We start from the raw sequence: 26,312 nt of genomic DNA, 5'->3' as shown, positions 1-26,312 counted from the left end.
CCCCCCGGCTGGTGTCAAGCTGCCAGTTACAGCTGTACAAAAAAAAAATAGCTGAGCAGCAATCAACACCTATCTGGCGTAGCTTGGCACTCGCGGTGGTCTCCGCCGTCGGCTGCTCTGATGGACGGCTGGAACGGTGTCACTTCACACCTCCGGCGGGAGGAAGCACGCGTTGTGTGCCAGGCGGGTGGAGCTGTCTGCTTTGTCACTTGACCGCTATTTTAAGCCTCGGCTTTGAGCTCCGGCAACAGAACAGATGGAGAGCTGGAGCAGCGGGAAGGGAGGGTCACACGGCCCGTGGTGCAAAAGAGGGACACCGACCTCCGGCAGGTGGCACACTGGCACAGTGCCCTGGCATATCTGCCATCCAAGTCTGGACTGGCATTCCAGAGTGCCAGTGCTAGCTGGTACTACACTGCCATGGGCACTGCCTTGCAGTTTGTTTCTCGTCTTGTTGACTTTTTCCAGTAACCTTGTCACCATGTCACCTGTCACAGCCTGGTCTGATGGGTATGGTGGGCATCCCAATAGCGGCACAAACCGTGGGTGACAGGAGCCCCGAACTCTCCATCATACTTTTGGGCAGGACACGGAAACAATGGCGTTCCCTCATTAGCGCCAGCCGAGGATGAGGCCATCCATTAATCCTCGCTGATACTCGCCGGCGGGTCGATCGCCTCGGCCACTTAGGGCTTTCGCTAATAAAGCGCCGCTGTCAGCTGATCCATCGATCATCGCAGCACGAGGAATGCGCGTCAAACCCACCATCAAGGGCAGGTGGGCATTACACAGTGCCACGCTCAGGTGGTTACAACTTTGGGGCTGTGGTGCCAGATAGCAGATGCATAATGTCCCAGGCTGACCAGGGAGACGTCTGTGTGCCCGCTGGAGACGAGGGGCGGAGGTGGCTCACCCGCTCTTCATTTATTGCTGGGCTTCAATTGCGCCAGCCAAGAAAAAAGAATCGATGGTTTAAAATCTACTGGAAACTTTGGTGGTGTGTCGTGCCAATTAGGGGGGCCTTTGTGACCACATTGTCGGTGGGTACTGACAGCCCATGATATATGAGGAAGGCAGTTGCTGAGCAGTGCCAAGTGGTGTGTTCAGACTGGCACTTGACTGCCACTCTAGCAGATAAACATCCTAGCCACCCTCTGTGGGCTTCAACAACGGCCTTCGAAGGGGGAGCCTACCATAAAAATAAAAGACGGGCACCTGGAGTGGCATCACCCCATGAACTGGGATCAACAAACACCTTACAGCACCAAGGCCAGCCATGGGACGTCTCCTCGTTCATCTCTTCAGGTTTATAGCGCCTTTCCTGCATAGCGGCACACAAAACATCGAGTCCACTAGAAAGGAGTACCAGCTGGTGGACCTGCTGAGGGTGGCAAAACTGGCCAAAGCTTAGGGCCGAGTGGACATCCACACTGAGGAGCTGGAGGATGAACTGATGAATGGCTCCACCCACCCACTGTGTGCAGTCACACCCTCTATGCCCCGCCCACCTTGTCCAGCCACACCCCACACACCCCATCCATTATGTCCAGTCACACCTGCCATACCCCAGCACACACAGGATGCCTTGCCCCGCTTTCTCTACCCATTGTGACCAGTCATACCCACCATGCCCCACCCCTCCTTCCATTGGAATGCCTGTTGGTCACATGGTGCTCGGGGACATCACCAGGCCTTTGGACTTTTTCAGGTCTCCTGTCACTTTTCCATAAAAACCATACAATTTCTCAAGTGTCAAGATAAAAGACTCTCAAAGGAATGCAAAGAGGTCCATCACAAAGAAGAGGCCCACCAAAAGTCACCTCTGGTGGTCTGAAGATCTGAAGGAAGAGGTTTGAAAAGCAGCCCCGGGGTCAAAATGCCCAGGTGAGGGTAGGACTGAATGGACACCCCAGCAGAGCGCGTAGTCGGCAGGATCTTGGTGCAGCTCAGGGTTTAGAGGATGTGGGTGACTGTCCAGGGTGGTGTGGCACAATGATGGGGCTTCAGGGGCATCTGAGCTCCAAGACAATGCTCAAGTTTCAGGGTGGGACACCACCAGATGTGACCTTCTTCTTCTTTGGCATCTTAATAAACTCCTTGCTTCTGATGACCCAAGGTACAAAGCCAAGTTGTTCACCACTGGCGCTGAACACAAGTTCCTCCTTAGGCTGGTAAGGGGTGGCACACTGGTAGAAAGTCTGGGACCAGCGTCCATGGATTCTGAGTGATGTGCCACCCATGTGCAGATGTATAACTTCCACGTGCAACTCAAACTGAGGTTTGCTCACTCGGCTGGCAGTACGTTGGGTGAAGGCCAATGACAGATGAGTGAGTGCCCCTTCTTCAAGCACCTCACAGTGCCATTCTGTTAGCAATTCATGTGCTCTTACAAAATCTCTAGGTGCCCACCTCGGACAATGCCCAACCTGGAAAAAGGTGAACATATGGGCAATGCCCTGAGGAAAGAATAAAGGTCTGAGCTGGCACCCTGAGATGGTGAGTGGGGTGCACTTTGTGCTGCTCATCCATCGTGCCACTGTGCCAGGTGCGATTTCCTCGCGATGGAGTCGATCCTGTGCCTAATGAGGCCCTTGGCATCACAGATCTCTTTTGGCGGATTATATTTGCGCAGGGCCCACATTCTACCAGCGAAGGCGCCTACCGTCCCCCCGTCTGTGACAGGCGCCGTTATTCCTGGGCTCGTGCGCTGACAAGCTGCAGAGTTCAAAGAAGAGCGCCTCACGGTGTGCGGCTCTGATCACTGCGCTGAGACACCCAATTAACTGGTCAGGGGCGCCGCAGAGGCTCCGTGGACTGGCCTAGCTCACCTGTCACCTGGTGGCACCTGTCAGCAGTGGGCTAATGAAGTACCCTTAATCAAGGCGTCGTGGCACCAAGTGGATTCCCAAAATGGTGATGCAGGAAGCGTGTATGGCTGGTAGAGTCGTCGTGGGCAGTGCCAGTGGGCTTTCCCATTAGTCGGAGTTTCCTTTGGATTGTTTGTCTTTGTCAAAAAAGAAAATCAGAGAGGCTGCTGGGATCCGGTGGGGAGCTGGCAATTAGAGCAGTGGTCTTAAAGACACAAAATTACGGACACATAACATGCCCAATGCCAGCTCTCAAGTGGTAATCATCCAAAAAACATAAAGGCAGGTGGGCATCTCAGCTTCAAGGTTCTACCAAGGGATTAAAATGGGGTTGAAAACACCTGGCATAAGGATGACGACATCAGTGCCAAGATGCCACCTGTACTTATCATTGTTAATCACACTTCCATCAATACAAAGATGCCCATCTGAGCTCCACCACTGCCATTCTAGCAGTTGTGTGAAACACTCCCTCCATTTTAAAATGGGAACTGGCCCTCACTCGACATGCTGCCAGTCATCCATGTCTATAAGAGTTAGCCAACTTTAAAGCTGCACATGGATGGGTGGCATTGATGGTTGCCACTGCTTCTGTGGCACCTGCTTCCGGTACAACGTTTGGCCAGAGAATTGGGAATGGGAAAAAATTGATCTGAATTCCAGACTCAGCCTGGAGAACCAGGGAACAGTGAAGCTGGTACTGCCACCTGAGCTGAGAGGAGGGCAGACACATTGACGGTGTTACTTGATGATGCCCATTGCCTTGACAAGAAATCCCAGAACACCACAAGATGCCACCCAATTAACAGGACTAAAGAAGGCCATTGGCTGGAGTGAAGTCACACTACTGGGGGTAGAGCTTCAGTTGGTAATGAGCTGAGTCTGGTTGGGTCACGAGGGCGGGGCTACAACATGTAATGGGCTAAACTGGGTGGGACTTCACATACTAATGGGGTGGGTCTACGTGGCTCATATGGGCAGGGCTTCACCTGCTAATGGGACATGGCTTTATAAGGAATGTGGGTGTTGCTACAACTTGTAATGGGATGGGTCTATTCTGGGCGTGGCTTGGATTGGCAATGGGATGTGGTTAATATGAAAGCTGTAGATAGCAATGGGGTGGAGCTTAGCAGGCAATGTAAGCGGGACTAGTCAGGCAATAAGAGACACCCCTGAAGTTGTGGAGGGGTGTGGCTAATGAGACCATGGGAGGAATGGTTAGTTAATCATGGGTGTGGCTTGACAGACTATATGGGTGGGGCTAGCTGGGCGACTTGGGAACAATTAAAGGTGTGTATCGGTGTAGGCCACTCAGGCTGGTAATGGAGGGGAGACCACAGGAGACCAGGATGAAGATACAAATGTGTATGGAAATTATGAGCCGGGCGACTGGGTCACTTGGGTGGGGCTTCAGTTGCTAATGGAGTGCAGGAGGCAAGGCTCAAGATGTGGGTGGGAGTGGCCTGTCAAACCATTGGACATAAGCCTAAGGCTCACCACGGGAGGCGGGGCATCAGCTGGAAATATGGGTGGGGCTGCTTGGGCCAACACACAAGGAGATGTAGCTAGTAATGGAGGTGTGGCTTGAAAGACTGTGTGGGTGGGGCTGGTTAGGGGTGGGGCTAGTCTAACTGTGTGGATGCTTAGCAACTGGAGGAGCCAGTCAGGTCACTGGACAGTGTCCTACAGTTGGAGGGGGTGAATCAATTTTTAGTGGAGTCCATCTAGCCATGTTAATGGTGACCGCTGTAAAGGTGGGGCAAAGAGAGGTAGGGCTACAGCTGCTAATGTGATTTGTTAAGTCAGGTCATGTGGGTGTGGTCAGTCTGGCTCTATGCGGATGGCCACATTTAGTAACGGCGTGTGATTAGTTAATGCAGTAAATGTGGGTGTGGCTGTTTAGGCCCCAGAAGGAGGTGCCATACATTGCAGAATGGGTGCGGTTTGACAGTCTATATGGGCGGGGCAAGTCAGACTACTTGGGGGCAGTGGAAGGTATTCATTGGGGTAGGCCACTTGGGGTGGGGCTACAGTTAGCTACTGGAATAAAGGCTGGCTGTGTGTGGATAATTAACTATTGGAGGCGGGGCTAGAACTCTTTTTGGCCAGTCAGGTCACATGGTGGAGCCAGGTGAGGCCCTTGGGAATGCTGAGTGATGCCCCACACCACCCTTGTGCCCGCTCCCTGCCTGGTGGCATGTAATCACAGCCCGCCTTGGTGACAGAGGCGGTTAGATACGCGTCTATTTGTGGGCTGCTGTTTTAAGCTTTAAATAAACACGCGCTCGCCTCGATTATTAAAAAGCCGCCGTGGAAACTCAAACTGTGGCGAAGCTGCTTAATTAAAGCGCAGGGCTGCCTTGGTGCCGACGCCGCTGTGTGCCCGACGCCGGCTCAACTCATTTACTTCACAATCTCACTTTTTCATCACGCTAGGATCATCGTGAGCATCAAGTCACCGGAGTGACAGAATGAATAAAAAGAGGAAGGCGAGGCAGAAAAGTGGCGCACATGACGAGCGAGTCCGCGAGCAAGTGAGTGCCCACCTCTGGGGAGTTGGTTGGGCAGACAGCTCGTAATGAAGTGTCATTACTCTTAACTGGGCACATTGCTCAGCCATCAGGCATCTTCCTGTCATTGCGCCTTCTTGTTTGATATCAACAAGTCTGTCTGCCTTCAAATGTGGGCACGGCTAGAGAGGCTGGCACAGGGCACCCAGCGTGGATACAGTGGGAAGGACTGGTGGGCACAGATAAGGCCTGGCACATGGAGTGGCTGGCAGGCAGGCAGCCAGGCTCTGAAGGCCATCTTCCTGCTGGCAGGTGGCAGCTCACCCAGGCAGAGACACGCTTGGCACTCATGGCCTTTGCATTTCAGTTCGTCTCCATGCTTTTCCCAGCAGCGTGCCCAGTTTCTGGCCCCAGTGGGTCCTCTAGTTTCTCCAGGGTGGCACCCACATTTCCATTTTTACATGCTCCACAGAAATGCAAGTGCCAGCTCTGGGAAGCACTGGGAGAGTCACGCTGGCATTTCCCAAGTGCCAGTGGCTGATGTGGATGCCTTAAGTGCTGACATGCCATCTTCGTAACGTGGATGGCGCCTCATAATTAACTGCCAGTCGTGGACAGAAGGTTTCAAACTGCAATTCACTCCGATCCATCAGCTCTTAATTAAAACTTAAAACACGTGTGCCAGGAGGCTGGCAGGCACATCAGTGCTATGCGGCACGGCGCCATGTGACTCGCCCCCCCACGTGACCCCCAGCTGGACCTCATATTGTGCCATGAACAATACTCCTGGGATTTCCTCCTTTAGCTGGTACCTCTCTGACCCACTTGCCTGGCACAGACAGTGCAGTGACAACCGCTGGGCGCAGTGCCACTCTGGCTACACGTCGCCACTCATCTCGTCCACTCTGATGGCCAGTGTTTGTGGCCAAGGCGGGGACGGCATTCTGTGTCCCTTCAGCATTTTTCTGCTGTCCCTGTCATCAGTGCCGGGGCTCCTGTGCGCCAGCTCACCAAACCGACAGTGACAAGACGCGTGCGGGGGCTGTGGGGGGTGTGGGTGTCAGCTCTCATCACTCAGCTCTGTGTGAGCCTGGACTGCTGGCGGCATCAGCTGGTTGAGCTGTGCCAGCGAAGTGGGAGAGCCAGCAAGGCAGGCACTGAGAGCCAACTGAGGCCGGGCACTGTGCAGGAGGAGCTGCCATGGGGAGCCCAGTGGCGCACTGCGGAATTGTGCCACATCTGTCTGGAACTTCTAGAACTTCTGTCTGGAGTTCACCCTTAGGGGGGGGGGCACACCCAGACTGGCCCATTGACTGCCACAGCCAATAGATGGGCTCCCTAAGTGTGCCAGCACGTGACGACTACTGGAAGCTCAGGTTCCTGCATGGTCAGAGTCTGGGGGCACAGGTGTGGGGTATGGGGTGGTCAGGTAGGATGGTGCACTGTGCCCAGTAGGTGACACGTGGTGCCCACTGTGCGGGTGAGACACTCTGCCTGTAGTCACCTGAAGCGCTTTGAAGTGGGGGGGCTCAGCCTCCTTATGAGATTATAAATTATAAAGACCCTCATATTAAAATGAATATTTCATGAGCGAGTGTTATGAGAACGGCGGCGAGGAGGAGCGGCAGACCTCGGGATTGCTGCGCTCCAGACGGGCCCGATATCAGCGCCATCTGATGCCAGACGAGTCACCCACATGCCAAGCCATCATGCCCTAATCTGCCCTCACACCAGATGCAATTCATTCACTTGGCACACCCTTCACACAGCATGTCAGGTGAACAAATGGGCAGAGTGGGTGGGCAAGGTGCAACAGAGACTGGGCACAAGTGACCCGGACACCAAGTGAACTCAGATAGACAGCCTGTCCCCCTTTACTCCTCCCTGAGACAGAAAGGCAGACCCACCTGGGGCCTGTGACACACACACAGCCTACGGCCCCTCTTAAGCCCACGTCAGCTTGGGGAGGGTGGAGCTCATCCTGGAAGACTTGGGCACAGAGTAGGAACCAATGCTGCGACACCCAGCCACACTCACAGTCACACAGTGCCAGGCTTCATTGGCACATCTGAGGGACTTGGGAAGAAAATCCAAGTAGAAGATGAGCAGACTGACCACAACAGGTCATGGCATTTGAACCTGGGACCCTGATCTGTGAGGCAGCACCAGCAACTGTACCACTGTGCCATCTCACCCTTTACTCTTTGTTTACCCAGTTGCCCACAGATCCCCTGACACGACTCTGTCACTGAGGTTAAAGACCCCAAAGTCACTGGTGGCAGCAGGCTTGAATGGGGGAGGGGATGTTGGCACTACCTTGATTTGCCCAGAGGCCAGTACCTGGCATTCTGAGTCACTCTGAAGCTGACCAGACATCAAGGGCCACAGAGATAAAGATATGGAGAGGATCACAGCTGGTCAGGGCATGGCCTCCACAGTGCCAGTAGTGGGCAGCAGCGGGTCACTCTCGACTGACCTAAAGTCACCGCCCAGCCAGAATGCACTGAGGTGATGAGAAGGTTCATATTGTGTGTGACATGTGTGACACTTGCAAGTGATAGATGTTTGTGCTCAGGGTTAAGCACCTTACTTCACCCTGCTGCCCAGTTATTGCCCATTGTGCCATTCAGTGCCTCACAAAGACAGTTCTACCTGTTACAAGGGAGACAGTCCCATGGTGGGCACAGGGTGCAGACTCAATGGCACCAGTGAGTAAAAACACACTGCCCATGGCTAGAAGTTGCCCTATGGGTCCCTTGGCATGACAGTCCGTATTGCCAGCAGGTGCTTGTAGTCAAGGTGCCCAGTCTACAAACAATTTATTTCAATTTGTGATGTATTGAACTCTGAAACCCACCCAAGAGCCCATGCCAAGTGTGCCCACTGCATAATCAGGCCGTGCCACTGCCAAGGGCAGGAGAGACACTGAGGACCTGGAGCAGTGAGTGCCATGACAAAGAGGCCTGTCACAAGTTAGACTTACAAGGTGCTAATGATGAGCTGGCACTGAGGTGGAACGGCACCTTCGAGGTGTTGAGCTCCCATCACTGGTGGCACGACACGGACTTGTCACTTCACTCAGGCAGCTGTTGTATCAAAGTAACAGGGTGGGCTCGAGCATGATGCCAGGTCAGGCCAACCCTTCGCACAACCGCAAGTAGCATGCCATGTGACCCACCATGATGGCATTTGGCCACTGCGCCCAGTGTTTCCGCCGTCCTTCCGTTTATCATTTCTCTGCTCCTCTCCTCACACTCTGAGGGGCACAGTTGGCTCATTTAATACAAAGGTGGGCAAAACTGGAAATGCAGCAACACTCCAAGTCACAGAGAGCCTCGAAATGTGTGCCAGTCAAATGCTGGCATCTTGTGCCCATTGAAGTCACTAACTAAACCTTGTACTTTTAAAGACATTCTCACGCATCTCATGAGCTCTGGCATGCTCTTCCTACAGAGTGCCCACTACACCAAGTCATGCCCTCATGCCCGTGAGTTTCAATGAATGCAGTGCCACTTGTGGAGGGTTAACAAGCAGAGTGGTAGAGTCCGAGAGTCCAATCCCAGACACTCAACACTGGGCATCACTCAACTGTGCACAACTGTGCCACTCTGCTTATGTGGCACAAGGACACAGAATTTCCAGGTGTATGGTGCCAGGGATTTTGTACTCTTTCTGAAAGGACAGCTACACACCATGGTGTGGGCGCTATGTACCAGACACTAGCACACCAAGCACTGGGCACAAGCGCCATTCTGGAGAGAGCACATGCCAGGTACCAAGGGATGGGCAAAATCAACTTCTTCTCCAGGGGTAGAATGGCAGCCTGTATTTCTGAGACAGAAGGTCAGACCCACCTGGCACTTCTGACACCATGTACCATCCAAGCCACTGTTGGGGGCTGGTGTGCTTATCCTGGCATCACTGGAAACAGACCTGAAGAAGTTGCCAGTCCATCATGATGCCCACCTGCCCTCACTGACAGCCGTCAATCAACCTGCCAAGCACACCCGAGGGAGGGAAACTCAAGCAGAAAGGCGGGCAGGCTGGGACTCTGCCACCTCTCTCCCTTTACTCCTCCCTTTACCCCCAAGAACTCCACTCAGCCCTTTCACTGGGGCTTAAATAAAATAAATGCAGTGTGCCCAAGCGTCTCTCTAAATTGTGCGCTCTTTCTAAAGTCATTGCCGCTAGCGGCAGCCCCCCAGGACCCTGTGACCCTAAGTCAGATGATGCCAGCCTTACATTCTGTCGTCTTCCGAGTTCATGAAATCTCAATACATAAAGCGACACCGAGGTAGGCTGCCACTTGTGTCGTCTCCTTGCCCACCTCCTATTCCTCACTACTCTGTGTGCCCACATGGCCTCCAGGAGGGGGCGCCGTGGCGGCACTTGGGCCCAGTGTGCTGTTATGAGGGGCTAATTAGTGCAATCGGCAGGCTGATAATAGAGTGGTTAAGCGATCAATGGAGGCGCGGGCAGCGGCCGAGCGCCCGTCTGCGCTTCGCTTTTCATTTGAGCGGAGCCACGCGGCACAAGCGCCAATTCGGCATTTAGTGATAGTTACCTCCAAAGTGCTCATCATCGCTGCAGAAATGCATTGCCTTTGCTAGCAAATCGATGACAATAAGCGCGTAACAAGGAGGCGCATTGATTTTCCCCCAATCTCGTTATCCTCTCTACACGAATTCCCACCGTGCTCCCTGTGCCCAGCCTCATTCCGAATATGCAATTCCAATCGATTTTTCCTCGGACACCGCAAGGAAAAGGGTTGGTGTAAACCTGAGCGAAAACCTCATCTTGTGTGCTCTGGAGCTGTGCCATTAATCACGGTGCCCGGGCTGCCACCAGTAGCGACGCTCGCGGGCCTTACACCACCACTGTAGATGGCACCTTTAGTCAACCTCTGAGCCAGCTGCTAACATGCACTCAAAGTGCCAGGCTGAGGGGTGGCATGCCTCGTTACTGGTGGGCAGCAGGGTAGAAACAATCAAGATGAGACTCCTAGCTGAGTGTGCCCACCTCTGTGCGTCCCAGTACCAGCTTGTTGAACTCGTGCTGTGAGCGGGTGTTTACCATGAAGGGCGCTATATGACTCCAGATACTAGCCGTGGTCGGCAATGAGGCTCAATGCAGGGCCAGGATGTGGGCATGCAGACGCTAAATGGGCATCACCTGGGTAGACACCGACCTGGAGGCTGTGTCCACTGGCAGGCCCACAGAAAGAGCCACTGCCAACTCAGACACAGGTTTGCTGTTCTGCTTGTAGACTTGCCAGCTGGGTCTTGGTCACGTTTCCTCTAAGAAGACAATTTAAACCAGCAGTGCCAGCGTCAGAGCTGAGCGGAGCCCCAGTGATACCTGGCTGGCCGTGGCAGGAGTGACCTGAGCAGACTGTGACCACCATCTAATCAGCGTCAGAGAGTCACATTGGTGGCACAGCAGAGGGCCAGAGGACTCAAGAGTGGCACCGGGAGCCCCTTATCGTCATTCATCGCTCACGGAGCACAGGACTCCGGTTCAGGAAGCACAATGGTGCCCACTTAGCCTGCACTCACTTGCACCAGGGTTCAAACTTTGGCCTCTGAAGCAAAGCCCCCTAAAACGCAGGAACAACATGCAAAGACCACGTAAGCAGCGTCGCAGGCCAAGACCACTCGGCCCACCAAAGCTCGCCAGTCCTGTCCACTTAATCCTTTCAAAATACCATCGGCCAAGTCGAGTTCTGAGGGTCCCTAAAGTCCTGCTGCCCACCCCTCTAATGTTTGTGTCCCTTTGTCACGTCACTCAGGTCTCGTCTCCGTGTCCCTTTCCCCGTCACTGCTGTGTCTTTATGGAGACTTGCGCTCCGCACGTCAAGGCGCTATATAACCCGGCACTCTGTTAGCCTCCTGGAAGGCTTCTCTTGAGCAAAAAAATCACAGACACCAAACAACAGGAACAGGAGCGGAGATCAAATGTCAACTCGGGGAGAACGTGCAAAGTCCACAAGGCCACGAGCGCCACGGAAAACCCACTGAGAGTGACAAAGAGCACAGGAACTCCACGGGGACGATGCCCAGGCCAGCCCAGAAGGTCACACAAGGACGTTGAAAGTCAAAACAGACTGCATGGCGCGGGGCTTCACATGTGAACTCGGAGCCAAAGAGCAGCGGAGGAGCACAGGGAGAACATGCAGAGTCCACCTGGAGACCAGGACTGAAATGGAGAAAAGCGCACAAGAACGCGGGGAGAACATAATGCCACCTGCACACAGCTGAGCCCCCGGGCCCTGAACGTGCGCTGCTGCAGCAGGATGCCCCCCGAGGTGGTCTGACGGCTCAGTGACAAAGTTAGGTGGGCACATGGAAGTGGGACGGCACTTTGAGATGATAGCTAGGTGCAGTGAGGACCAGTAAGGATGGGGCAGGAGACACAGATGAGAGGCTGGCGTGACGGGCAGCAGGGTGGCACAACTTCTTTCCAGGTTTTGTAGTTTTCTCTTTCCATTGGCCCAGTCCCGGTGAGGGTGGCCTCTGGTGACCAAGGCTGGTCTCTGTGCCCCTGTGAATGTACTGACGAGCACAAGGAGACCCAAGGAGGGATTGTTAAGGGGGAGGGGGCCGTGTCCAGCCACCGTATCCTCACAGTGGCGTATAAAAGTGCAAGTGGGGGTCTCGCCACTCTGCAAGTGCACATTCGTGTCTCTCTGCCTCCCTGAGCGCGTTTGGGCAGTGGTGTGCACTTGGCGTGTGCCCGCCTTGAGTCCCTGCGCGTTTCTATTACTGTGTGTGTGTGTGTGTGTGTGTGTGTGCGCTGGCGCTCAAAGCCTGGCAGCTCTTCACAGTCGAAAACATAAGCCACAGCAAATCGCACCTCTGCCTCCCACCTTCCTGAAGGATCTTTTCTTGCTTCACAGATAAAATCAACAATGGGATTAAATAGAAGGCTGTGTGTGTGTGTGTGTGTGTGCGCGAGTGAGTGTGTGTGTGCGCGAGTGAGTGTGTGTGTGTGTGCGCGCGCGCGCGTGGCTGCATGTGCTGCGGACGCCCGAGAAGCAAGTGGATGATGGGCTCTAATGAAATGTGATGAGGGACCTCCTTCTTATTCTGCTTCTGTCAGAGGGGAAGGCGCCGGCCCTCATCATTTCGATGAGGCACACAGCCCTGGGGGGCACCGCAGCTGCTTCTATAAAAGCCACCCAGCGCATCACTTCGCACACACATTTCTGGAATCTCGGCTTCAGCGACGCAGCACTCTCTCGGTCTCTCTCTCATCTCGGGGGCTCCAGATTTACCCCCTTCTTCTGCTGGCCGCACCTCCCGTTTGATCATCTTACCCACTTCACCGGAGATAGGACCCCCCACCCATCCGGCACCATTTCTTCAACAGGGAGACCAGCGCTGGCAGCTCAGCCTCTTCCCCGATTCAGCATCGGGAGGAAGACCCTGGTGGCAGCGGCCGTCGGAGTCATGATGGTTCTGGTCCTGGTCATCCTCATCCCGGTGCTGGTCAGTTCTGTAGGTACAGATGGGGGCCACTATGAGATGCTGGGCACCTGCCGCATGGTCTGCGACCCCTACCTGTCCAAGGGTACCACCACCAGTGCCAGCATCCGGGCGGAAGCAGAAGCTCTCAGCGACCACAGCATCTTACCTCCACCGTCGACCCTCGTTCAGGGACCACAGGGCAAACCGGGCAAGCCTGGCAAACCTGGACCTCCCGGGCCACCTGGAGAACCTGGGCCCCCTGGGCCGATGGGTCCCCCGGGAGAAAGGGGGGATCCTGGCAAAACTGGCATCCTGGGGCTAGGAGGTAATGGAGCTATCAGCACTGCTACCTACACCACCATACCACGGGTGGCATTTTACGCAGGACTCAAGAATCCTCACGAGGGCTACGAGATCCTCAAATTTGACGATGTAGTCACCAACTTGGGCAACAACTACGACGGCACCACTGGCAAGTTCATGTGCAACGTCCCTGGCACTTACTTCTTCACCTACCACGTCCTGATGAGAGGCGGAGATGGGACAAGCATGTGGGCCGACCTCTGCAAGAATGGCCAGGTGAGTGACCACTCAGCATGCGGGGTCGCTGTGAGCGAGGACCCAAAATTAGGCGTGAACCCCCCTACCCCCCTTGGTGCGCCTGCGTGGGCACGAGAGGCGCAAAAAAAAAACAAACAACAAAACAAAGTTGAGTCAAGGACTTCCGTCTGGGGGGTGAAAAGACCCGTCTGGTTTAAAGGTGGGCGGGGCAGAGGAGGAAGGCGACAGTGAGCTTAGACGTGTAAGGCACTATATAACTGAGGTATAAATATAATGGATAGAAACACAGAAGGGTGACAGATGAAGAGCTGTGCAAGGCGCTATATAATAGGGAGGTAGGCACATACGCTGGATAGAAATAAATGAAACGAGTGGCAGATAAATAGCTTTGAAAGGCGCTATATAACAGCTAAGTGTGACAGATAGACGTGAAAGGCGCTGTATAGCCCACCGATATAAAGATCAACGACCACTATTTAAACTAAACATCTGCGCTGCCATCTCCGCCTCACTTTCAGTCGCTGTCGCCCCCCATCAGCGGCCGCTAAACAGCCCGATTAGCGCTGTGCGAACGCGGAGCCGCTCGATTTACTTGGCATGCCAGTGGCCCCCGTTTGCCAAGTGCCACATTGTGGGCGCAGAGGGGCTCTTCGTGGCTTTGGAGGAGCTCGCGGGGTCTCCTCGACATAAAACACGAAGCCCCCGGCCGCTGATCCGTCTGCTCGCTCCCAGATGCGCAGGGATTTGAGCGGCCGTTTAGGCGCGAGCTGAGACGCTGAGGGGGCCGGCGAGGACCCTCAGCGCAGTCCGATTCGCGGCTTTCCGACACAAGGGGGGCTTTGGCGGGATTTCAAGTTCTTGAGGCTTTTTTTTTTTTTCGCTTTTATGGCCTCATCCTTCAGACGGATTGCTGGCAGCCAGCAGCATTAGGGACAGATAATTGCGTTTGGTCTGAAATGTCGCGCCAAAGTGCAGCCAATGTGAGCCGTTACTGCGAGTCCGTAAGGAGCGCAGAGAAAGGACAAGACGTGGCATTTCTAATTCATAGACCCCCGTGCCCTGCAGACCACTTGCTTTTGGTTTCTAGCGTGCTGACCCGCACTGTGTCTGTCATTTCGCAGGTCACAGACGTACCCCCTATATACACACCTTCGTCTGCCAACTGACTCCCAGTTTGGGGGGGCTTGCTTACAAGTCGCCCCCACAGTCTGCCACATCTGAATATTTTGACCCCCCAGTGACTTTGTCCAAGCCACAGCCAAGGAGAGGTAAAGCTGGGCAAAGTGCACCACAGCATCAGTGGAGTGAAAGGCGCTATACAAACTAGAATCAACGAGACCGCCGGGTACGGAGCGTGGCAGAGGGCGACCCATTCGGCCATCGTGAAATCTCATTATGCAGAATGGAAAATGGCCCCCGTGTAATTGGACAGTAACGCTCTTGCCGTTTAAATTAGTTACAAACATGACAGCAATTAAAGAGGCTGCATGAAGAAGCGGCTGTCAGAGAGCGAGGCAGGGGCTCCTTGGGGGTCTACCCAGACAGCTCTGGAGGGCCACGTGTTCCTAGACTTTGTCTTCTCACTATGGTGCACCTCTGACAGCTCCCTCCTTCGGCTCCCATTCCCATGGGCTTCTTCAAACCCATCGCACAAAGCTGCCACTCCTCGGAACACCTGGCATCGGCTCCGATTTCACGCACGAAGCCCCCCAGTCTCCCTGACAGCTTATCTGTAGCTGCACAGCCCTCCGAGTCTTCGGCATGGCGCTATACTGAATAGAGCGCACATTCAAAGCTGCTTCCCAAAAAGAAAAGCGAAGCGTCTAGTGGGGGGCTTTGTGGCCGGCGCTTCCCGGGGCTTTGCTGCCGAGCTCTGGAGGTGTAATCCCTGGGATTTGGCCTCACTGTCATTGTTCTCCATGGAGGATTACTGCATCCCAGGCTCTGGCAGCTCCTTCTTACCGGCAACAATTGATTTCTTTGCATAACAGAACATTACTGGGAATCTGTGATGAGTGCCAACCTTCATGGCAAAGGCATCTAGATTACCGAAGGACTCGGCCCACTCATCTGCTGGTGGACTGAGCGGGTCACGGGCGTCGGGACACAGCAGAGAAGGGCCGGGTCTGCATTGGCTCTGTTGCGCCCAAAAGAGCTGCTTCCTCTCATTGCCAATCCTTGCTTGGGCATCTATGGTGGCACAGACTGTTCACGGGACGGCTGCCGAATGTGCGGAGAAGGGAAGGAGCCTGGCGGGGACTTGGCAGGAGACAGCAAAGGTCACATGACTGTGGTCTTGTCACATCTGTGCCACTCCAGGTGGTAGGCTTTGGCACCTCCTTCCTCTGATTACTAGTTGGCACCTGTGAACAGAGCTGAGGTAGTATTAGAAAGGGGATGGGCGATGGTGGTCAGGCGAGGCGCTTCTTGTTGTGCAAAGTGGAACTTGAATCAAGTCCAGAAGATGTTTGTGCAAGGAGATATTAATCATAAAGGCCTTTCAAACTTAATTAGAGAGACTGGCACCGGTCGTGATGCCCACGGGGATGAGAGAGAGAAAAATCAGAGTGGGCACGATGTCCCTCCCAGTCACACACACACACACACACACACACAGGCTGCTCTTCAAATCCCTTGGCTCCGTCACTCAGCTGCTGCCCACTGTGTGTCCATGGCAGCCAAGGCAGGGCACTCGCAGGCTTCTCTGGCAGCCCCTTGCCCAGACTGTCGGAAGCACCAGCTGAGCCGCTGGCCTGGGGCGGCTGCAGACTTCGCTAATCCTGTCCCCCTGCTGCTGTGTGTGTCTGAAGATTGGGCTCGTCCTGGGCACCCCACCCTTTACATCAAAGGAGGAGCTGCCAGTCTGGGCGCCCAGATTTTCCAATTCCATCACCAAGGACGAATAAAAACCGAACAACAACATGGCCTTGACATTGCCTGCCACAATCCCAAGGTGACGCAGGGCTTAGGGAGGTGACAGGTGTGAGGGGACAGTGTGGCAGGGAGAGCAGGGTCAGGACAGCTGAAATCAAACAAAATGCCAACTGCTCGACTCAGGGACGTCCCTATCGGGCGCTTCTCTACTTTTGTAAAACGGTGTCCCACTTTGGTGTCCCCTTTTGTTCATCTTTGGACCGTCTGCGTCCCGCTAATTTGCTTTACACTCTCGCCTTCCGCTGCTGCACTTCTTGCGGGATTTCTAGCCAGGAAGAGAGTGGCAGCTTTTATTGTTGTACGTGTCTAAGTTCCCGGTGGGCCCTACGCGGAAACACAGGACAAAGCGCCCCACGTATGTGACACCACCTGGCTTTTACATGCAGCATTCATCATTCATTTCGCCGACTCCTGGGGGTCCGCCAATCAGCCTAGTTTAGTGTCATCTGCAGATACACACCGCTTATTAGTTGCATTATTATCTAGACCACTGATACAAATTTAAAAGAACAGTGCCCACCTCCCAACCAGCGTCCCTGGCGTCTCACCCTGCTGCATTCTGAAGTTGGACCAGTTTTGCCCCCGTCTGTACGCCCACTTCTTTTAGTTTGAGCGCAGGCCTCTTGAGAGTTTCCCTATCAAAAGCTTTGTGAAAATCAATAGCAGTAATATGGCGCGGACCCCCCGATCAAACGTTTTGTCGATTCCTTGCTGAATCTCAGCATATTAGTTTAACACAGTCTGCCCGCCTGAGCCCCTGCTGATTGCCAATACGCCCGCACTTGGCGTGTGCCACTCAGTAATTGAGCTTCCTGTTATACGTTTCGACTGTCCTGCGGGCTCTGGGTGGGCCCCGGGTGGGCCCGGTCACCTGTTTATATATCTGAGAGTCTTTGAAGGTCGTCCATACGCAGAAATGACCAACTAATGGGTCCTGCGACGCCTCAAAGCACTGAAACTCAAAATCACCTTTTAAAGACAACAAATTCCACTTCGCCTGGGATTTCTTTAACATGGTGTGCAGCAGGGGTGTCCAACTGGCATCCTGGGGGGCTGCAGCAGCGGCGGGTTTTCTTTTTTAAAATTAGTGACTTCCCTTGTCTCCGTTTTCATTGCCTTCATTTCCGAGATTCGGACCCTTCTTTTTTTTTTTGTTTTTCTTAACCAGCAGCCAAGCCTTAGAAGATATAAAGCAGCCAACTCGGGGGTCTCTAAGAGCTCTGCTGGGCCACCATTTTCACTCCACCCCAAGTGCCCTCAGCTGTTAATGTGGCACAACTCATTCTATGGTGGCTTCCTGTTGCTCTCTGTCTTCTACTTCATAGATGGCCTTGCGAATGCCGTGAGCGCCACAGCACATCCGTATGCCCCAAGTTTGTACTTTGAATCTTCTCAGGCCACTCTACTTGGGGCCGTGGGGTGGGTGGTGAGTGGGCACTGCGGGGGGAGTCTCCTCCCCTGCTCGTGCATATTGGTGCCGTAATCTGTCTCTTTTTGCATATTTATTTAACGAAAGCGTAAGCAGAAAGTTATTTAGGTCAATACTGCAAGACGGGCACACACACTGGCACAAACGGGACCGAGCCGTTCTGGTCACCGGTGGGCTCACTGCGCATCCCCCATTAAAATGCAAGGCAACACAGAACATTCTATTGACATTAATAACTGGTTACCAGTGCCAGGACCTGAGCTTCTGACACCCCTGTTGTGTGTCCCACCTTTGCCCAGATGTTGAGGTTGTCCCTGTGTAAGGCCATTATGAAAGAGTGGCACAGGTGCTCAGTCAGGAGATGGGGGCTTTAACGGGGTCTGTCTTGGCGGCGCCCAGAGCTACTGGACAGTGCAGGCTTCACGGTGAGGTTCTTACAGGCGAATGCCACAGGCCATTTTCACCTTTCTGCCACGTGAAGCCTACGCTGGCCTGGTCTGTGGGGTCATTGCCCTCTGGAAAGATGAATGTCCACCCCTAGATCATAGAGCGGTTGTTCTTTCAGCATTAATTTGTAATTTCTGACAGCAGTTCTTCATTCTGTTCTAACCTGATGAGCACCTTCCTTCACTGTGGATCGGTTGATGTGACAGGCGTGGACATTGTGACGTTTGTATCACATGACTTCTCTTGAAGGCTTATGGCAAAAGCTGAGTCTGTGTCACATCTGCTCCATGACGGGTCCTCTTTGTGTAATGGTCTTTATTGTGCCCCCCAACAGGCCAGTGCTCCCTAGATGTGCTTGACTGGTGACACCAACCCGGAGTTCCACTGAGGTGCTCTGCTGGTGTCCTTCTTGTTGGACTTTTGAGGGAGGACTCGGGCAAACGGTGCCCATGGGACTTGCCCTTTGATTCTTCGTTCTCATGGATGTGCCTCAGAATCAGAAACAGGCACACTTGACCCTGGGGTTCCTGTCCACACAATGTGCCCCCTAACCCCCGGCTGTCAGAGCGATTCACTGCGGGAGAACTAATGGAAGGTAACGGGGTGCCGCTCAGACCCGCTAGATGAGACCTTCCATGACGCGGACATCACGTTTCCCTTTCTTCTCTCATTGTGAAAGTGTCAAATGGAAAGTGTCTTTGGTTTGCAATAAACATCACAACGAACGAACAAAATGAAGTGAGCGGCTGCTAAGCGCTAAAGTCAGAGAGCTGGCCTTGGGTCTGAATACCTCCGCGCATCTCGGCCGTCCTGGCACTTCGTAAATGTCAGCCCTTCTGCTCTCCGTGTCCGAGCGCCTGCACTACCCTGCATTTCTATACTTTGAAACTCTGCGTCCCCGACGCTCCTCACCTCCTCCTGCATCTCCAATCCAGAAGCACCTCTTAGGCTCGTCTTCTCGATTTCTTCTCTGGCTGCCAGGTCTAATTTGCCTTAAAAGCGTCCCCGCCGAGGCGACAGCTTTACTCAAATGAATGTCAGCACTCTCCCGCCTGTGTCCGGCTGGTGGCCGCTCGGGTGCCCGTGGGCGGCGGTGAAGCGGTTTGCAGTTGCGTCTTGGCGGCGCTCCGATTTTGGGGTCACGGAGCTATCGGACAGTGTGGGCCCCCGAGTCTTCACGAGAGGGTCTCCAGTAGAAGACCCGCGAGTAAGAAGGCGAACCGCAACGTCCACACTTCGAGAATCCAAACAATGAAATCCCAAACCTCGTAGCCGCCCGGCAGTGCAGGAGGACGCTCACCCACAGCGCGCCCAAACCAGACTCCAACATCCATTGGAGGATGGACGTGTCAATCAAGCGGCTTCGCGACGAAAGGAAGAAGTTATCGTGCTGAATGGATGGATGTACTTGATTGACAGGACGGGACGGCTTGGGGGCGGGACTTTGAGGATAGCAGGCGTGAGGCACAGGCGTAAAGGCGGGAAGTCGCGGAACGAACTTTGGGATCAAAACATCTAAAACCAAAATGTCAGAAAGGGAAATTCAAAGTTTCGCTTTGGCTTCCTTTTTACCAAGCTTTTCAGTTGTGAAGAAATTAAAGGATCGTCGTAAAAGGTGCACGCCCGTCGACCCCCGGCATTTGTCTTTAGATGGCATACGAGAGGCGCGGCGCATGCGCTTTTAAAAGTCATTAAAAGGGGAGGAATCGTGTCGCCAGGTCGCGAGGAAAGGCGAGTTTAAAGATCAAGTCCTGAGGATTGTTAGCTCACCCTGAACTAGGTGGGCGCCTCACAATGCTGGACGTGGGAGTGGGCTTCATAAGGACCTCCGACAAGGAGAGCCATTTGCACTCCTCTGTTCTGCTAACAGCTCAGCTGTCCAGGCCCCCCTTCCTGAAGGCTGTCATTTGTTTCACACGGGGGACGGGTGGCCGTCATTGCCTTCCTCCGGTCACATGTCCAGTGAGCCACCTCTGTGTCTTTTCCACCACATCCACCCTTCAGCTCTGTCTGCACGTAAGGCAGGGAAGCAAACTGTGCAAAAATAAACCACTAAAGTGAAATCGTCGAGCGGCAGAGCGGAGCGGCTTGTGTGTTAAACACGTCAACTGGAATCAGCGTTCACCGGAATGTTCTCCTTAAGGAATTTTAGAGGAGAAACACGAAAAATCGGAAATGGAAATTAAAGCCTGTAATCTGGTGGTTAGCAAAGAGTGGAGCAGACACAAGTGACAATGAACGGACGAAAGTGGCAGTCACCTTGGTGTCAGGCCCAGGAGTGGGGCCACCCGTAAGAATTAAAATCACGATGAGAATCTTAAAAACGAGGAGAACACCGAAGTCTTCTGCATGGGGCACACAGACATTCCTGCTGCATTCCAAGAAAATGTAGCAATCCCTGTGTGGAAGTTTCTGCTGTCTGCTGCCGTCATTTGCTGTCATTTGTCCCCATGTCAGCTTCATGCGCTGTTAGGATAAAGTTGAAGGTGTGGACTCCAAACTCCGACGTTGTGGGTTCAAATCCCACGCTGTGTGACCCTGAGCAGGGCACTTCACCTGTCTGCGCTCCAGTTGGAAACCTGAAGCAAATGGTCCGCCTGTGAAGGTGAATAAAACACAAGCATAAGGCGAATGTCACAGAAGACGCTGTTTGTTTCTTCTAAATGTCGAATCAGACAAGAATCACACAGTAAGAAGGAGAAACTGGGCAATAAAGACAGGGGGGTCCCCACTGCTGGAGCCACAGGGGTCCCCAAGACCGAACAAGGACGCCTCACTTCCATGGCTGCTCCACGACATAAAGATCTCAAACTTCACAACAACTAGTGGGCAGCTCGTTCTGAAAGGCGCGATATTCCACCCATTGCTGATCCAGCTGGACACAACCCCATAACACAATCGGACCCCCCCTTCCCGTGGGTCTGCACGCATGTGTGGCTGTGCCTTCCTTTCTGTCGGATTGAATTGGCGAGTGGGTGTGGGCACAAGTGTGCCATGTGGTGGGTTGGCACCCTCTCCTTTCTTGATTCTTCACTTGGGCCGGAATGGACTCCGGTGCTCTTGAATCTTCCGAAGCTGCTGGTTTATAAAATGGACAACGTGAGGCAGATGGCATTTTAAAGACAACACCCTTCACTGGCAGCTGCAAACATGGCAAGCTGGGTACACTTTCTTTCTTTCTTTCTTTCCTTCTTTCTTTTTTCCATGGCCACCTCAGACAGATCATCGGTTCAGGTCAGTGACAGGCAGGTAGATGTTGTCCTCCTGCCTTGTCTGACACCTTAGTTACAGGACCCCCACACCATTTGGGACCCCCGGAGCCAAATGCATGCATTCATTCAGTCCGAGGATCAGTCCGACGGATGACTTTTCCGAACTGGATTGTGCACAAGTGGAGCGACGCCGCTCCGCTTCACGCCATCTTCTGCAGCAGCGCTCCATTTTGCAGGTCCTCATCACTAACCCTCTCCGTGACGTTCCTGTCCTTGTTCTTTTCTTGAAGTCACTAACTGTCACAGTCTCCTTCAGTTATTTGCATTTCCTTAAACTGATAGCGGGACGTGTGCGGGAGGCATAAACCGAGGCGGCCGCGTACCATAAAGCGGGCTGGCAGGTGGCGGTCGGTGGTGGCACCCCGTGCGCAATGCGGTGGCCCGACTGTCCTTGGCATTGTGACTTTGTGTGTTTGTGTTTATTTCCGCATATTTTCTGTGCATTCGTCTGCGGTGGTCTCACGTTGGTTGATTACCCAAAGAGATAAAAACTCATTGAGACGGCAGACAGTGGGGGTCGCGTTGGCGCTTAGCGCACGTGTCGACTCTCCGGGACGGCGATCTGAAGATGAAGTCACGAGTGCGGTGGAGTGGTCTGCTAATCCTTAATATTCCGGATCTGTTCATCCTCCGGTTCTCACGGGGTCTGTCGCCGCAGCCGTACACCCAGGAGGAGCCAGCCGGGGGGCACACTGGCATGGTGTGAGGTGAGATGGGCGATGTTCAAATGTGGGTATAGAATGGGCACATATGGCTATTTGACTGAACGGAAACAGAATAATGTAACAGGCACCTCTGAACACCCACCTGCCCGCCCGCCCGCACTGGGGGCAGCAGTTTCCGGACCCCACAAGCCGCACTGTCGCTCCCCTTTGTCACTTTCTTCCATTTTTCTAGTTGTCAGTTGTACTCCATCATGAAATGGTGAAGCAGCGCGGACCCCCGTACAGCCGAGCAGTGAAAGGCGCTATACATGGCTGCTTGATGCGTTTGAGCTCATGGGATGCCCACTGCCAGCTCGTGTCGCTTATGGGCTCGCTGAGTCCCTCTGGGTGGCCTTGTGGATGCCGAATCATTTTAATCTAATCTGCTTTGTACAAACTGAAGTCAGTCCAGTGTGGCTTCAATGGCAGGGCTCGTCCGCCAGCACCCCGACTTTGACACTAAAATCCAAATCCGAGTGTGAAGTGCAAAGGAACTGAACGGGCAGCCATGTTAGGGTGGGCGATCGACCCCGGACGAGCCGCTAAACCCGAAGATGATCCACTAATGACGCAGGGTGACGTCTCCCAGCCACGTCTTGTCACTTGTGTCCCTTTTTAACACGACTTGTGGATTTGAATGACGGGCGCCCCTCCTGACCGCGCGTGGGGTTCTTGTAGGTGGCACAGATGGCAGCAGCTGTACTGCAGGATCTGTGCTCATCTCCCCGACCTGATTTCATATAGCGCATGGCTTGGGGTCAAACCAGTTCAAGGTTCATAACGCAGGCTGGACCCCTAAAGTGACCCTCAGCTTGATTCACTTGCCTTGACATTCTTGCCAACTTCAGGACCTCCAAACCTGCCCTTGATAAAATCTGGGGTTTCACCTTCATGATAAAGTGAAGACCATCAGGGTGGGCGTAAGTGGGCGCTGCCTGGCACTGGCACAGTGCCTGGCTTTCAAGTTAGGACCCTCAACTGGGGGAGGTCAAGCGGTGTCGTGTTGCGGTCCGAACATCACAGATCAGAGGTCACTTTAAAAGCCGTCAGTGACAAAAACCCAGCTCGGTTTTACCGCTGAATCACGGGTGTGGTCTGCTGCGCCCCCCGTGTTTGGAGATCACACATATATGTCACCTGGGGGGGCTCCGGTCGACTAATCACAAACCGTGACGGGCGGCAGGTCGGCTATTTGGCCTCGGATGATAAGAGCCAATTGGCGTGAGTGGATGAGGGCGCCACCTCGTAGTCGGAATTATACGTCACCACCGGCCGGCAGGAAGTTGGGGTCTGTCACCAGGACGAGGGGATTTATGGATGGATGAAGGAAGCTTAGAACTCGGACATTAGGGAGACATTAAAGTGGTGAAGTGGTGGTGGTATCAAAATGGGCATCAAATGGGTATCAAAAGTAGTGGAATGTCGAGGGTATTGCTTTAGAAGCCTGGCAGGACCCGTGTTTAGGTGGGGAGCGCCTTTTAAGCAGACCAGTGACTCTTATAGATGATACCAGCCACAGGTCACACATTGGCACCTTTACCGGTGACTTACCTGTTATGTCCTTATATTCCAACGTGTGTATGGTGGTCTTCAGGGGGGCACAAGGGTGTGATGGTGCCCACCCCGGGGGTCTCGCAGTTTGTACCCTGCCCCCTGTCTTCATGTGAAGCTCATGGCATGTACCCGGCTTGTGTCTCCACAGGTGCGTGCCAGTGCCATCGCCCAGGATGCCGATCAGAACTACGACTATGCCAGTAACAGCGTCATCCTTCATCTGGATGCTGGTGACGAGGTCTTCATCAAACTGGACGGTGGGAAGGCGCATGGTGGGAACAACAACAAGTACAGCACCTTCTCAGGGTTCATCATTTATGCAGACTGAGGGGTGAGCGGGCAGCTGGGTGGGGGGCAGAGGGTCTCTCATTTTTCATCTGTCTCTCACCCTCCTCCCTTACCCACGGGTCGCCAGGAGAAGTGGACTGGCACAGACCCCAGCAAAGGACTTTGTGGCAGTTGAAGCGGTGCGTGAAGTTGCTGGCACAGGCGCTGCCCAGGCAGGGGCGCCCGCAGATGGACAGCACTTCCTGCCCCCACCCCCTTGTTCCCATGAGGGATGCCCCCTGATGCGCTTGGCTTTGACACGGGTTGGAAGGGGGGGTTTGTATCCATAAAACACAAATATAACGTCCCACGTCCACCAACGGCTGCTGTTGTGCTTCTTGCTTCCTTGTTGTTTCCCCCCCGGTGTGGCATTGAGGTCATGCCAGCCTTCAGCAGCGGGCAGGAGCAGCTGGACACTCGAGGGCAAATATTTCAGTGAAATGCTTCTCCCGCTTTCTCAGAGACCTTGAAGTTCTGCCACTCACTAGGGGGCACTGCTATGATTCATCAAGTAACTAATGGGTGCCTCCTGTGCCCACCGGCATTTTGAGTCATGTCATCTTGGCATCAGAGTGTTGTTGGCACACTGAAGTGAACAGGAGGAAGTGTTCAGAAGAGTATCCTATGCCCAGCAGAACCCGACTCAGTGTGCCAGTGGAATTGGACACCCCTCCCCCGGGCCGTCCATGCCATGCTCCTGCCAGCTGCAGAACCACATGCTCAGGGGTCAAATTGGTGTTGTGCCACTGTCATGCAGTGGACCTGGACACATGGCAATGAGCCCCATGATGGGTGTGGTGAGGTCCTCGGCCTTGGCACAGTGTGTGTGTGTGTGTATGCAAGTCTGCATAATGTATGTGTGCCACCTTAGTGCCCATGCCACATGCAGGGAAGCGGGCATTTCATTCACTACTTCTTCAACGGTTGTGTCTTCATTTTTGCTGCTCTTTCTGCTCTGGTCAGTGATAGATGTGACGAGGAGACACTAGAGTGTGACTGCCCCCAGAAACGACACTGGAGGTGGAGGAAATGAGAATGGGCATAGAAACGCCCACAGCACTGGCACCTGGTATGGTGCTTAATGCGGCTATGGTAGGTGATGTAAAGTGCGGGCATCTTTTCCATTTAACTACAGGTTGGCATTTCTGCCCCGCAGTGCCACCTCTACCTCTTCCTGAATGCCCTTTACCATTTTGCCCCTAGACATGTGCCCCAGTAGCCCTTTGAAATGCCCGCTGCTTCTGCAACATTCCAGAAGTGCTCGAGCAGAAGTGTGTCACGCATCGCGTCACTTATTAGAAGTAAAGCTGCCATCGTTCTGCAGGAGTGAGCGTCTGAAAAGCGAAAGAAAGCAATGGACGCATGTTATTAATAAAATCAGCGTGCCCAAAAAATGTCACTTTTGTAAAGACGGATTTCTAAAAAAGAATAATGCGAGCTGAAGCGATCTGGGAATTCCTGAGCTTTAAGTGTCCGCGTGCTTCAGTGGGAATGAAGTGACGATAACAGCAAGTGAGAGCGGCGCTCAGCCGAGGAGTCCCCTGCCGCCACGTCGCATCAAGATTAACGAACGGCGTGCCAGCCGTTCTGCGCGACATCGACGCCTGGCCGCAGCCATTATATAGCGCCCTTCAGTACGATTACACACCCGTTGGGGGCTGGGGGTTTGCTGATGGGCGCACCAGGAGCGAGAGATGGGAGGGAAGGAGTAGGGACGGTGCCGCGTCTCACTTCGTCACAAGGGTCCAAGGAAGCGTGGCCCGGGTGGCCGCACTTCATGTGTTGAATCCTGAGGGGCACAGGCGGGAGTCCCAGAAGCTCCGGGCTGATTAAGATGTGCTGGAATGGCGGGCTATTTTCAGAAGTGCTACACTTTGACTTCTTGTTGCCGGCTAGTGGCGCTGCCTTGGCATGTTCAGAGTAACAGAAGACTCTGACGTGTGTGCCACTTGATGCCCTCCACGCTCCTCTACCTTTTTTTGGCGGGCATTGACTGAGGTGCGGCAAGCCCAATAAACGGATCAGGACGCAGCCCTCACGAAGCAGTGGGCACACCACTCAGGCACCTCAGTGCCTCCTGTCCCGAGAGGAGTGGCGCTTGGTTTTAGGGGGTCCTCCCTTTCCGAGGTCGCATCGCGTTACCGGGTGCAGCTGCAGTGCCGCCTCAGCTCCTCCTCTGCCATATTAAGACGGAGAAGAGCGGCGCTAAATTTAGAAGCGGAGGCGCACGGAGCCGCCGAG

At 53.9% G+C, this 26,312-nt stretch overlaps 2 protein-coding genes across 3 annotated transcripts in view; one reads left to right on the top strand and one right to left on the bottom strand.

Moving 5' to 3' along the window:
• The window catches only part of LOC120517761, a 33,181-nt gene extending 13,756 nt beyond the window's left edge, over window positions 1-19,425 (bottom strand). For both annotated transcript variants that reach the window (XM_039740232.1, XM_039740233.1), the window contains exon 1: window positions 19,127-19,425. The gene's annotated coding sequence lies outside the window, so the exon portion shown is untranslated. The remainder of the gene's footprint in view (window positions 1-19,126) is intronic.
• On the top strand, window positions 12,389-24,404 carry LOC120517760 (C1q-related factor-like). The gene is made up of 2 exons (XM_039740226.1): window positions 12,389-13,422; window positions 23,893-24,404. Exons 1-2 carry the CDS (start codon window positions 12,442-12,444, stop codon window positions 24,070-24,072), a joined length of 1,161 nt encoding a protein of 386 aa, XP_039596160.1. The 5' UTR covers window positions 12,389-12,441; the 3' UTR covers window positions 24,073-24,404.
• The last annotated feature ends 1,908 nt before the right edge of the window (window positions 24,405-26,312 follow it).

The sequence above is a fragment of the Polypterus senegalus genome, chromosome 17 (assembly GCF_016835505.1).
Source record: "Polypterus senegalus isolate Bchr_013 chromosome 17, ASM1683550v1, whole genome shotgun sequence".
Classification (NCBI taxonomy): Eukaryota; Metazoa; Chordata; class Cladistia; order Polypteriformes; family Polypteridae; genus Polypterus; species Polypterus senegalus.
Note: the sequence above shows the minus strand (reverse complement) of the source record. Positions and strands in the feature narration are given on the sequence as shown.

Bases quoted from the DNA above. Each gene is read 5' to 3' on its own strand.
- LOC120517760 (XM_039740226.1), top strand. From the start codon at position 12,442: ATGAGGGACCTCCTTCTTATTCTGCTTCTGTCAGAGGGGAAGGCGCCG. The intron at 13,423-23,892 runs GTGAGTGACCAC...GTGTCTCCACAG, and splicing joins ACCTCTGCAAGAATGGCCAG to GTGCGTGCCAGTGCCATCGC.